The sequence below is a fragment of the Sycon ciliatum genome, chromosome 3 (assembly GCF_964019385.1).
Source record: "Sycon ciliatum chromosome 3, ocSycCili1.1, whole genome shotgun sequence".
Lineage (NCBI taxonomy): Eukaryota > Metazoa > Porifera > Calcarea > Leucosolenida > Sycettidae > Sycon > Sycon ciliatum.
The window spans coordinates 32683547-32697901 of record NC_088645.1 but is presented as its reverse complement, the minus strand read 5'-3'; the positions used below and the strand labels follow the sequence as shown (position 1 = coordinate 32697901).

The 14355-nt window shown below is 46.5% G+C and overlaps 2 protein-coding genes across 2 annotated transcripts; both read right to left on the bottom strand.

Annotated features, from left to right (window-relative positions):
- Positions 1-121: 121 nt before the first annotated feature.
- Positions 122-7218, bottom strand: LOC135812687 (uncharacterized; the record flags this gene model as incomplete). Its single annotated transcript, XM_065325960.1, is given in 5 exon segments — positions 122-297; positions 1284-1554; positions 2438-2600; positions 6747-6838; positions 6932-7218. Coding segments are annotated over 3 exon segments (609 nt in total), but the record flags the coding sequence as incomplete, so codon positions are not given.
- Positions 7219-7923: 705 nt separating this feature from the next.
- LOC135811992 (uncharacterized) lies at positions 7924-14045 on the bottom strand. The gene is made up of 6 exons (XM_065325280.1): positions 13703-14045; positions 13453-13581; positions 12117-12317; positions 10968-11325; positions 9179-9469; positions 7924-8878 (listed from the first exon to the last, which is right to left on the bottom strand). Exons 1-6 carry the CDS (start codon positions 13721-13723, stop codon positions 8589-8591), a joined length of 1290 nt encoding a protein of 429 aa, XP_065181352.1. The 5' UTR covers positions 13724-14045; the 3' UTR covers positions 7924-8588.
- Positions 14046-14355: the final 310 nt, after the last annotated feature.

The window sequence follows — 14355 nt, the reverse complement described above, 5'->3', positions numbered from 1 at the left end:
ACTGGAAAACGCATCCGACTGCAGACAGCGATTCCCTCCACAGTTGCATGAGATGCTGCACAGTACGTTGCACTTACGACAGTACGTGCGATCAACGCAAAATTAATAAAACTCATCTTACCTTGCAGGAGGCACCGGTATCTGCACCGCATCGGTTCAGACCGAGAAGTTCAAAGATTCTTTTGTCTTGTTCGTCACTGGGCCGAAAACTGAATGTGTACTTCGACATTCTGACAGCCGCCGTGTCGTCACCCATATTTATATGCTCTTCGCCTCTGAGAAAAACGAGCACATGTTCTGCAGAGAACAGAAACAGTATACAGGTACAGGTACTGTACTGTATAAGCGCAGATGCTGTAAATTGTACAAACAGAAATTTTAGGTAGTGTTCTATTTTCGGTAACTTTGGTGTCAATTTTTGCCTAAAATGCACCGAAAATTTCGGTACTAGTACTAGTAAACTTACCTGGAAAATGGGTTTACCGAAAATATCCCTCCGCCGAACCGCTGATTTTGGAGAATACCGAAAATATTACACCACCGGAAATTTCCGCTTTTGCAATAGCCACATACCTGGGTACAGCAAAACCAGTCACGGCGACCACTCGGATAAGGCGAACACCTGTCCCAGAAGAACACTGGCACCAGGAACGAGGGGTGCTAGTTCCAGTCAAATGACTCTGGATAGAGAGACCACCTGGTAGCGGAGACTACGTTTTGGAGGTCCCTCGAGGAGTCGTCTTGGACAGGTTTCACTGTACATCCACTTCATGTAGTCCAGTACCGTACGGGTGTACACTCCTGATTCAGTATTGCCAAGCACTATGCTATCCTTGGCGCACTGAATACTGCATGTTTGCATGATTTTACATAGATTAGCGTATTCTACAGATAGTTCAAGTAAAAATGAATCGATTTTCCAGGAAAGCTGAACTATTATTCCTGTAATCCTGTCAAGAATCTCTTTCGCCCACTATACAGCTTAAAAACAAAACAAAAACAAAGGCTTAGCTACATTGAATCGCATAGTGCATTAGACAGGATTCAACCACCTACCATGCTTCATCAAATGCTTCAATTCTGTGGTATATCTCATACTAAAAGTGTAATGCCCACCATGCCTCGTAATAACGTAAGCATATGGACAAATATGGGCGGTTGGCAGGACCACCCTCTAACAGAATCTTTGACATACCACTTCCATTTATAGCCAATATTGTGATGGTTTTTTTGGAGAAATCAAAAAGACGGCAGACATGGAAACAAGCAGGTCTGACACTTACCGCCCCCATGGGCATCTTCCAGCTTCTGAAACGCTGCTTTCATGGCTTCCTGTCCTGGAGGCTCATCGAGGAATGTGCTGTCAAAGCTCAGGACAATGAACACATTCTTGCACTCTTCCTTGGGCTGGCCCGAAGCATTTTGCGTGATGCTATGACATATCCGTTCAATTTCACCAGGAGAAGTATTGCCATCCACTCTTTCCGCCCAATCAGTGGCTTTGCCAATAGCCTCAGCAGCCTTGTCTATCCTCGCAGTCAGTTGAGGCCAGTGCTGATGAGACAGCAGGGCATACAGGAAGGAACACAAAATCACAAATATCAAATAATGCTTTCAATGTAAGATCATGAAGCAGGATGACAGATATACGTATTACCAAGAGTCCGTAACCCCATCACGAGTGTGCAACTCTGCACATGGGGATCCACGCGGCGGAATTCCGAAATTACGTCAAGAATGACGTACACGTTCGTTGCGCTTGTACTACTCCCTGGTTCCAAGCACCGCGGAATGCGGAGTTTTGTACACTTGTGCCTCAGCGGCATGACGCAATGTTGAAATTCCGCCGCACAGTGGGCCTACAGCAGCCAGACCCCAGTTGCACACTCTTGGGGTTATGGACTCTTGATATTATAATAGATATTGACAGAAAGATTTATAGACTAGAACGGAGACGCAAGGACAGGTAAAGGAAAGAAAAGAATCAAGGAACTACACGTTATGCTATAATGTCCACTTACACCACCCGTACATGTAAGTCCAAGGGCAGTAGACTATTGTACCCGTACATAAACAGAGAGATCATTGTTGTAACAAGATGGCGAGCCGTTAGATCTACGTGGTGGCTGTGCTGTACTGTAGCAGCTAGCCCCTTTGCCAGAAACAATATTTTCGAATTTCGTGATTATGTTGAGGACCGTGCACGTCCTTCTCTTTGATACTAGTTGTGAGTGACAGAGAACGAGATATAGAGAGCCAGACCAAGGGACATAGTGTGAGGGAGGGTGAGATGATGGGAGAAGTTTAGGGTCTGATTTTCCTTCTTTTCCTCTAGGTTTGAAGCGGCCACTCCTGACATGAGAATGCGGGGTTGTCCACATTAATGGAAGATTCGAAATGGTTGGACAGCAATTCGAGCACAGCAGATATGACTCACCTCGTCATCTCCCCAAGGCGAACAAAAATTGCCATGGAAAATGAAGACGGTGGTATCGTCATTAACACGATGTGTCTTCAGTGGATCATCCTGTGGAGGCACCGGGCTAGGAATTTGGCTCGATCGGCTGGCCATGTCAGAGCCTCCTTCTTCCTCACTCATTCTGGAGATGAGAACATGAATAGCACAAAGGTGGAGTGAGTTAGACGTGTATATTTCCAACTACACTCTTACCGCGGTCACCCCCCCCCCCCCGAAAGTTACCGCCACTTCGGTCTACCGGGCACCCTTTGGGCGCGTTTCAGTGGAAATATTACTACTCTTTTGTCGAAATCTTGTGGAAATAGTGACGTCAAATGCCACATCTCTGGCCTCTCAGCATCAAAATATATGTTATTGGGAGTTACGGACATTTCAAAGTTACGGGCAGTGCCCAGTCCCAGCCGGCCCGGATAAACGAGGTATGAGTGCAAGTCAAAAGCCACAAGAACCCAAAACATTCACAAGAGATCCTTAAATGGATGGTGGTTCTGTTGTAACTCCTGGGGAACAAGCAGAATCCAACACATTTTTGCGCAAAAATGGCTTTTTTCTGCCTAGTCACTTTGTCAATGTCGTAATTTCCATTTGAGCCGTATTTACAATCGGCAGCCGACGATACGAGCCACGCATGCTGATGGCACTTGTGCCTTTCTCTGTATCTGACGAAACGTGAAGCAACTTGGAATAAAGTGTATGTGACTGTATGCAAAGTGTATTGAGGAATGTTTATAGTGCTGGTTCAAATCCAATTTTATTTAAAAATATAGGAAAAAATAAAATAATAATTATTATTATTATGTCACCGTCCAATGGCAGAAGCCAATGCAAAGGAGGGGGCGTTAGCCAGCCATGGCAATAGAAGAAAAAAAATGAAGGAAAGAAGATGATAATCGGAAGAAAATAATGCATCAGCGGGGTGAAATGTATCACTATGCATGTTGACCATGGTGGAGAGCGGCGAGATAAGCTAGCAAAAGAGGCAAGCGAGCCTACAACGTGGCATGACATTTAACATGGTCTATGAACTGTCTAATATTGGATATTGTCTTCATTTCCATGGGCAGCTTGAGCCAATACGAGTATGCAGAGAAGATAGGAGATTTGGTAAACATAGTTGACAAAGCTCTGGGAAGTACTATGCCATTGCGAGTGTCCCGTGCGAAAGTAAACCAATTATATTTGGTGAGATGTTCAGGGACAATGTTCAGTTTAATACGATGGACCAGAACACATGACTGTCTCTGCGACAGGATAGAGATGGGGCTGGTGGAGGCCAAACTATATAGATCAGTAGAGGGGAAAAGAGAGGGGTTTACGAAAAATAATTTTCAACACACGTTTATGATGTATTTCTAGTGTCTGTACAGCAGATTTACTAAGCAGGGAATGCCAAGCAGTGGCGCCGTACAGAAAGATAGGAAGGAGGTAGCATTTATAAAAGAGACGAATACATTCGGGGGACAAGTGGGAGCAGTGAGACATCAGCCAACCTATTTATAGGCTAGCACTATGGCTAGGTTCAGCTTCCTTTTCTCTGTGCTGCGCAGATGAGTCCACAAAGGACGAAACAGTCCTGTCCTCGGTTTGAGCACAATAGCGCAATAACTGCAGTTCCTTGGCCCCTTTTCTTATAATAACTAGCTCGATTGATTCATGGCAAAGAAAACGGACCAAGGAACAATTTATGCTATAATGTCCACACGCTATACTGTCCACTAACACCACCAGTTGCTAAGCAATCAGCTCATGCAATAACATTGCAGAATACTGACCAATGCATGTGTCTCTGAGGACAAAGTGATCTGGTTGATGCATTTGGAAGCACCTCAAGTATTGTTGTTTTCTTCATTTGAATTCGCTAAAACCAAACGAACAGAACTGTCCAGTGACAAGGGAGCGAATGATGAGCGTCGTAATCACTATGCATCAAAATATCTCGGGGCGGAATGAGACAGACTAGAAGGAGGGTCTGCATACTGGTGTACTCCTGTGAGCTGGAATGAGAGCTATATTAGGATCACAAAGAGGGCACTTGCTGGTGGCGTTTGGCTTTACATCCGGAGCTCAGACTCAGCAGGCATCACTGTTTGTACTGATACATTGAGCGTATTCCTTTTGTAGTGAAATACAGGCTGGGGAATACATGGAAATGGGAAGGAAACTACTGGTGCAGCAGGGCCGCCGGAATCGGTCCGGCGACAACCGGACCAACTCTGCCTCTGCTCACTCCCTGAGATTTGTCTAGAACCGGGGAGAAAAAATTCTGGGTACAGGTCGTCCCCCGTTAATACGAGTCCGGTTAGTACATAAACCCCATTAGTACATAAGAAATCTCAAGTCCCGGACGAAACGTGGTCACTTCCATACAAATTTTGTCGGTTAGTACATAATTCGTTAGTACATAAACCCCGTTAGTACATAACATTTCTCCGTACCCGCATGCCACCTACCTCAATAGTACATAATTTGTTGGTCTTTTGGCCTTCCAGTGGACGCACATCGTGTTCTAGTTTCTACTTGTGGACGCAATTAGCTCAGAAATCAGAGCGCACATCACAAACCGACAAAGCTCTTGTTTTTTCGAGTGACTGTACAGGCGCCGCTGGGCATGTATCATGTAAACTGTAGAATCTTCGCTGACTGTGACCGTTATAACATAATTTTTATGTTATATCGAGGGAATCAAGAATATCTCGCTCCCTAGTCATGGCAGCAAGAAACACTCAGAAAAGTTGAAAAAAGTGAAAAATTCTGGTATACAAGCAAGTTATGTACACTTTCGTTTAGTACATAAACCCCGTGTAATGGAATTGCATGATTTGCAGTTCATTATAAAGTAATCAATCTTCTCCTTCGATCTTGTTCAAATAATTCTCTAAATGTACTGATGTTTTGACATCATAGTTTTTCGAAAGATTCCAATAATTTAGTTATCATATGTTGACTCGCTTTGAATCGCTGATCAGAGCATGATCATGTGATCTGATCATGCTGTGCGCCATTTTTGCTATGGTTCTTTGATGCGCGTGAGGGCATGAACCTCGCGGCATCAGGCTGGCTTTTGTGGATCTTTTTACTCTCCTTTTAGACAAATTCCTGTAAACAAGCCGTATTTGGGGTCTTGAGTGTGTGGTCGTGAGGGATCGAGGGAGCCTACAGACGGAATTGGTAGTGCTCTAGGGTCCGACCTAAAGTAGAAAGGAATTCGATTACACCCGTTAATACATAACATTTGTCAAGAGAGATTATGTATTAACGAGGGACGACCTGTACATACATTGTCATTTCCATGTATTATCGATCGTGCATACATACATACATACATACATACATATATACATGCATACATTCATGACCAGAAAAATGTTTTTCGTCATATTGTTCGTTCCGGCTGTTTGTCATTGACTGTTCTTCAGGGTTGTGTTGCTGGAGGTCGTGGCCGAGGCAGGCCTAGAATGTCATGGCTTGATAATGTTATTTCATTGACTGCACTTGACGTGCAGTCCTTGCTAGCTGCCGCACGCGATAGATTTTTATGGCGCTCGCTTGTTCATACTTGCTCTGTGATGCCCCGACGGCCTTTGGGCTATGGGCTTATGATGATGATACATACATACATACATGTACATGTATGTACATTCACCCATAGTGGGTCATACATTTGTACATCCATGCAAAATTATTCCCTGTAGTTTGTTCTGAAAACTTGTGAAAGGGCCAAATTCTCCTATTTCTGACCGTTTTTTCAAAAACATTACGGGGGAGATCCCCCACCCCCCCCCCCCCCCCCCAACCCCCTCAAACCGGACCAACTTCGCCCACCTTCCGGCGGGCCTGTACAGTCAGACCTTCTCTGAACCGAACACATCCGTTTTCCACAAAAATATCCGGATAGACGAGGGAATCGGATAATGGAACACTCGTTATGTTGGATGCATCACGTATGCCGTAAATCTGTAACCAGCTATTTTCTTGGGGATGGCGAGGGATCCGGAAAAACGAGGACCGGATAAGCGAGGTCTGACTTTAGAAACGCTGAACACTCTTCACAATTTTGATGAATTCGTTTCGAGCGTCATACCAGTGGGAGTACTTTCACGTTGATTTCCTGAATTTCGTTATTCATTCTGAAGGCACTAGACTGAGGCAATTATTTGCGGCCCCTGCACGCCTTGCCCGTTCACCAACATACCGCCGCGTGACGTACATGTTTCTGTAAGTGAGAATTTTACGTTACGACCTCAGACCTGTGCTTATCCCCACTTACGTGCTCAGCCAGTGATGCACAGCAGGACTGTTGGACACACAGAGGGAAATGGCGACTCCGCTTCGCCTACCGCATCAGCCAATGACACACAGCTAAGCATACATGAGAACAAAGCCCGACAGACAAGGATCTAGCAAGCGGAGCAAATCGCGATCTTGACCGATGCCCATGTTGCTACGACTCACCTCCCGTGCACGGTCGGATAAGGAACAAGCTCGTCTCTACGCGCCGATGAAAACAACTACTGCAAACCTCAGCTGAGGGTAGCAAAGGAAATGATTCCGTTGGTCACTCTGCATTCTACCTCTGTACTACAAGTTTCAGTGTCTGAACTGCCCCGCTGCTGTTGAGGAAATTTCTGAAAGGAATTCCCGGAAAACTGCTCACATCGTGTCCCAGCGATGTCAGCCTCTGCTGTTTGTGTATGTTTGCTTGCGGTGTAGAAACTTTCTGGTGTCTGATGCCGCTTTTTACTAGTCAAAATAAATTTATGGCCACTTTGAATCAGAACTGCATGCGTGACTCCGATCCCGAGTACTGTACTACACTTTTGTAGCTGCTGTCTGCTTCGGCCTTCACTGGCTTCAGGTTGAAATATTTTGAGTGCAACCTAGTGGAACTAAATGTACTACATGTATACACTCGAGTCGTATGCATTATCACAGTCATTATCAGCATCACTCAGCGCGTGCTTCGTTCATTCGTACACTATCGGTGCAGTGCATTCTCCAACTAGTATTACTTACTTAGTCTTTCAAGGCAGGGAAGGTAGAGCACCGGGAAGATCCCCATTTCTGTCCCTACCTTGTGTCACACTCGCTCGCTGATCACTGACTTCCACTACTACAATGTAGTGACAGTAGTAGTGTAGACATCTACACTGTACAGCTAGTCTGTCTAGCTGTAGTCTACAGACAGTAGATCTACAGTCATCGTGGTCATGCAGTTCCCAGTCGATCAATCGCAGTGTATGTGCAGCGTACTAGAGAACTACGCATTGAGTTGTGAACGAGAGAGCTTGGTAGCTCATGATCGATGGGGTATATACCCTTACCGGTGTACGCTATGCTTTCTCGCCTAGCTCATCATGAAACGGATGGAAATGTTACAACTGTCGTAGCAGATAAAGGCAATACGTAACGTCTTTTGCATAACATTGCAGAGGGACAGTGCAGCATGGCATGGTACACATGTCGGTCAGTATTTTGTTTCCCCATGTACCACTAATTCCAGTCGCCTAGATGTCATTCAGCTAGGAGCAATAAGACTGTGAATACACGCGTAAAGGCAGAACGGGAACTAGGTACATGTTGTGCTCAGTCGACAACAAAGCAGCAACATTATTCTATGGGCATCGAAGGTGTTCGGAATTCTAATCCAAGTAGAGAGCAGGGTGGCACTGAAACAGCCATAAACCTGGTGAAATCAAATGAAAGCTGAATGATGGCATAACGATCTAAAGATCTGCTTTAGACAAGAGCATTGCAGCGAGGAATCATGCAAAGGCGAAACACGGTTCTCTATGCATACGTACAATCTCTGCATGACCTGTAGTCTAATGGCAATGCACGTCTACATGCGTGGTCCAATGCTCCCTGACTGGCATTCCAGTGGAGGAGATGCAAGCTTGCACAATTTCATGACTCGCATGTGTAATGGAAAAATAACGCGCGCATGCAAATGCTCCAAAATCGATAGTCTAGTGCAAGACACGTGAATGCAACTTCAATCGTGTTGAATACAAATGACGCTAGACCAACCTGTGTGAGTAACGATCTGCTGAATTACAGGCAAGAGAGAAGCTGTAGACACATCGGTGGAGCCCTGAAGAGAATTCACCAATTATGTATTGTGAGATTCACAGGTCGGCAATCGCAGTTCCTTCCTCAGCTGCACCAGCAGGTTGGCCACTCCGTACGCACTCCACAGAGCACAGTTGCGCAGGTCCTGGAACACATCGGTAGCGTTCAGCAGCTGTTTCAGATGATCCATTGTCACGTGTGTGGTGTCTTCCTGGAGATTCATCCTCAGCCACTGCCTGTTCAGACTCTCCTCCACCCTAACAAGACGATGCGATGGCCAAGCATATTTGGTCGCAACTGTGCGCAGAAATCTTGTCACATTGTGCTTCTCTGCAGAAAAACCCATACACAACCACCAAAAATAGCCGGTTGATTATATCAACGTAATGCGATTGGTTATTGGCAAATTTGTTCATCATTTATACGAAACATGTTTCATGTCTTAAACACACACACGCACGCACGCTCGCGCGCATGCATACCCAAACACCCCAACACACACACACACACACACACACACACACACACACACACACACACATACACACACATACATACGTAGTGCAATTGATTCGTTGGCAAAGTCATATTTGCAGAACGGCACCTCTATACCCGAAGCATTCCACTCACCTGGTGTAATGGTTGCATCATTTTCCTTTTCACCGTGAAGTGCCTGAAGCTCTCGTCGATACAAGCGCATTTCGGCGTGATAGATCGTCTCCATCAGGGCGAGCGATAACTCTTGTCTCAGTCGCTGCAGGACTAGGTCAGGGTTGGACGTGGGGTTCTTGTTCTCGATCGGGAACACATTGCACGGCATGGAACCAATGATACCCTGTACACTGATGGGCTCACTGGAGTGGGGGTCAAGCTGGCCCTCTAGAAGTCTCGTGTGGGTGACAAAAGTCACCGGGGTGATATCTGCAACAACACGAGATGAAGCAGACGGTACAACACGAGATGAAGCAGACGGTACAACACGAGATGAAGCAGACGGTACAACACGAGATGAAGCAGACGGTACAACACGAGATGAAGCAGACGGTACAACACGAGATGAAGCAGACGGTACAACACGAGATGAAGCAGACGGTACAACACGAGATGAAGCAGACGGTACAACACGAGATGAAGCAGACGGTACAACACGAGATGAAGCAGACGGTACACCACGAGATGAAGCAGACGGTACAACACGAGATGAAGCAGACGGTACAACACGAGATGAAGCAGACGGTACAACACGAGATGAAGCAGACGGTACAACACGAGATGAAGCAGACGGTACAACACGAGATGAAGCAGACGGTACAACACGAGATGAAGCAGACGGTACAACACGAGATGAAGCAGACGGTACAACACGAGATGAAGCAGACGGCAGTACATATAATATACATAATGATTGTAGTTATGCGTAATGGTCCGTCAGGGAGGTCGTGTTCCTACTGATGCCGAAAACTCAGGCTAGTCAAGTCTCAGCCTCACTGTGATTTCTTCAGTTATATACTCATGGTCTACTGCAGGAACCAAGTTAATTTTAACATGGAAAAATGTGGGCCCAAGCTATGCAATCGAGTCCACCTACCAAACCAGATTGTGAACAGTCAGACTGTGCTCAAGTTGACTTTCATGCCGTCGAATGTCTCAGTACTCCTGGTCAGTTTTGTGCCAGATTGTCCACGTCTGACTGTTCAAAATCTTGTTTGGTTGGTGGACTCGGTTGCATAACTTGTGCCCACATATTTCAGTGTTATAATTTTTTCCTTGGCTCACCATCTGAGTTCTTTTAAAAAGTGAATTTTAATTTTGTTATGCAAGCAATTTGCCAAATGTGAATCTATTACAGAGTACACTAGGTGGGAATAGGACTGCATTTTTAGAATGTGGGAAAGTAAGGGGGGGGGGGGGTGACTCCTCTTCCTATGTCATGCAATTACAAAGCAATACATTTTGTACTCCGGGGCACAGTTGAAGCGTCTCTCCTCCTCCCCCCCCCCCCCCCCCCCCACACACACACACTCAATCAACTGTAGAGAATAGTCTAATGGGCAGCCCTGTCAGCTGATGTCACCAAGTTGAGAAGTGTCGTTGTGCCTCCAACATGCTAGTTGATTGAATTTCGCCAGAATGACCTATAAAATTTAATGTGAGATAGGTTGGAGACGTCCACATTGCCCAGCTCAATCTCATACACCATAACCATGAACATGACGCATCTTTTCTAAGGTCTTTATAAGACTTTCTCAAACCACCTTGGACATGAAAAACTACCCTGATATCATAAAAAAATTAAGATTATACCGAAAACCATACCCTGGGGTCCGTTTGGATCCCAAAACATGGAATGAGGTTTGAAGTTTGGTACATTCTATTCGTACCATAGGAACAACAGTGGAGTAAACAAGATCTTGCTCACCCATATCCTTAAATAATTGCCTGAACGGCTCCCAGAACTGCTGCTCCAGAGTACTTTCGTTGTTCAATGCGCGAAATGAGATGACAAACATGGCAGAATGACATTGGTCAGCCATATGACTCTCTTCATCGCGTTGCGACTCCTTGCACTCTTCAGGGGGATGCAGCTTGTTGGTCAACACATCGCTCATGACGTTCCTCTCCGTCTCATTTGAAAGCTCACCGCTGCCCCTGCTATTCCTGAAGGTGATTGCTGACCGCTCCGGTTCAGCGTCATCGGCAGGTCTGCCTACCAAAGGATCATGACAGTATAGAGGAGCGTCGCGGACAGTTTTGTCGCCCTCTCCAACTGAGAACACCTGGAAGGGATCACAGGCACATATATATGAACACACATACATGTACACACACGCACGCACACACACACACACACACACACACACACACACACACACACACACACACACACACACACACACAAAAACACATGTACACACGCGCACACACACACACACACACACACACACACACACAAATTCACACACAAGCACACAACCATTTGTTGATGAGCCTGATAACATCACAGCTGAAGAAAGTAGTTTTACATTCTTGCAGGGCCGTTGGAAGTACGGTGGGGGGCCCGGGGGTGTCCCCCGGCAGGGGTGAAGGGGGCAGAGCCCCTTGCGGAGTGGGGGGGGGGGGGGGGGTGGTGGTAGCCCCATGCTAGCAAAATTCGGGATTCCATGCAATAGAAAACACCCCTGTTGCATATCTTGAATGGCTATTACGCATGCATAGAGATCTGCTGTAGAGTACATGAGGATTTTTGAGGTGCTACGACTCGTACACTCAAACTTAGCACAAGAGTCTTGTAGCCTGTAGGGCACAGGGCCTCGGGGTACAGGTACGACACGCGAAATTTCCAACTTTCGATACTTTTTTATTGCTTTTCTGAGCGTTTCACGGTGACCACTGGTGGCCAGAAGTGGTACGGCCATGGTCGTACCAGTCGTACCTACTCCAATGGCCCTGCCTTGGCTCTGTGCTCTTGCTAGCATGCAGGTTCGACTGCGTTATCCAGCAAGCCAAAATAAAAACTCCTTCTTACCCACCAGCAAAAGAACATACTGTATAGATAAGAGCAACACACCTGTTCACAGGCCATTTGATTGAATAGCCGGAGGATGCTGTTCGTTGTCTCGCTCTTCCCCATCTTCGGCCGTCCGAGCAGCGCGATTCTTAGCGACCCGAAATCCCTCATGTTCATCAGGCCCGGAAAGGTATCCTTGGTGAGACGACCCTCTGGAACAGCCAGCGAATACATCCGCAACCGGTCCAAGCATTCCTGGAGCTGAAGAGCAGTTACAAAGGAGAATAGTCATAAAGAGAATGTCAACCAACGTATAGAGGTTTCTGAGAAAACATGGCCAGAAGGCGCAAATTGGCCAAACTGCACCACAGTTCAAAATATTTGATGAGCATCTCGCAGGATTCCATCTTTGCCTTGGCCAAGCTGTTCAAGGTTTTATAGCTTGTTGTGTCTCTCTTCCATGAGACTGCACTCAAGAATTTTGGTCACCAACTCATGAACCAGTTTGCTGCTAAGGAGGTCATGTGTACCAACCATATCTTTCACAATGTATGCAAGACTATTGTATGGCCAGACCCAGCAACAACTGGTTCCGTCGGTTGCGGCGTGGAACCTACTGAAGAAACACTGCGATGCCAAACATCTTGACAGTTACATGTGCGGTGTATTCTGGCTGCTTTGCTCTCACTCATGTTCCAGTGGTCATGCAGAAATGCAGGTATTTGTCTACCAACATCAGACCTCTTTGACTACTCAGCTTTGATGGTCATGTGCCCTGCAATTTCGATGGCAGAGTAGTTTTGCGAGTACACACATTCTGTGGTTGACTTTCCCTTTGATCTCTCATTGTGATATTCAAATTTGTTCTGTGGCTTGATCCATAGGTGCAGTGCACGATCTAAGGATTGTCTTTTGATGACATGTCGTTCCACGATTTAACATCCTGTAGACTAGTTTTCCGTTGAAGGGTCGGTATCCTACACACCGTCCCTCCCCCCCCTCCCACGGCCACGAAAGCGGCAACATAATTTCAGAACATGTGCGAAAATTGCTTTTGAAAAGCATTGCACTGCGACAAATCCACCTATAATCCTATTCCTATTCCTGCCTCTGCAAATTGCCTACAACACCCCCTGCGCCGAGAGTAAAGCTTTAGATTGCAATACATGTACTAGTATCACGTGGGTGCGCCGTATGGGTTCCTGGGTGGCCGAAACCCCCCTTTTTTCGCTCAAAATGCAGGATTTTGCTTCATTTTTTGAAAATTTTCCCGGGGGAGGCCCCCCCCCCAACCCCCCCCCCCCTTGAAGGGCACCGGCGCACGCGCCTGAGTATTTCCTTTCCCTTGGAATACACTTTTATCACAATTTCGGCGAACACAAGACTATTAGCTTACACGGTACTTGTGACGCTCGCAATCCTCAGCTTCGGCATCTTGAAGTTCTGCTTTCAGGAATTCCCTCGCGGCAATTTCGAATTGCTCGGGGTCCCACCTGCTTTTCACCAAGGTTTCTGTGAACGTGCTCTGCCAGACAGTCAGCATAATAGAATAAAAATAATGAGATGGCAAGCAGTTCGGGAAGTACGAAACTTATTTTGACAGCGCTGAGCCAAGTCGAAAACAGGTTACAGGGCAGTTTTCCTACCTTGGATGCCCACGGCCCCATTGCGACGCCAGTGTCTGTCCTTGCTGAACGTGTATTCTCCAAACTCAAGCCTGCACTTCGCCTGCCGCAATGCAACGACGAAGTAATACTTGACCCAGCTCAGAAAACTGCTTTTCTCGCTAGCTGCTGCCAGTAGCCGGAGATGTGCAGCGCGGCAGAACTTGGTTGACCGAGATTTTCAGACGGTGTTCCCTAGATCTACGACTACGCCGACTCGGCGAGTTTGACAAGACAAGATCAAGACTGATAATGAAGGTGACGTGTGCAGTTTCCGCTGAAGGGTCAGAGCTGGACCCAGGACCTGGACCTGGAGCGGTGGACATGGTGGAGGCCTCTACTACAGTCCAGTGCCAGTGGCTCTACTCCGTGGCAACACTGCATACATCATACATGCGTGGTTGCAGTGCATGCAGTGCGTCTGTTTCCTGGTTGTGTCGAAACTTTCGCACGTCTGCGAGTGTGGCTGTACGTTTCCCAGGATGCCATAGTCTGTGGTACTGAGCGGGTTTTGGAGTCAGACGATCCGATACTATCACCATGATCACACACGTGTAGATCGGCAATGACTTTCACGTTTCAGTCTACCATGTCTCATGGTCTACCCAGTACTTGGCAGTAGACCTACCTGAGCG

Coding starts and splice junctions, on each gene's coding strand:
- LOC135811992 (XM_065325280.1), bottom strand. CDS start 13,723: ATGGGGCCGTGGGCATCCAAG. Junction 11,326..12,116: donor ATCAAATGGCCTGTGAACAG/GTGTGTTGCTCT, acceptor GATCCCTTCCAG/GTGTTCTCAGTTGGAGAGGG. Junction 8,879..9,178: donor TGATGCAACCATTACACCAG/GTGAGTGGAATG, acceptor GTTTTTCTGCAG/AGAAGCACAATGTGACAAGA.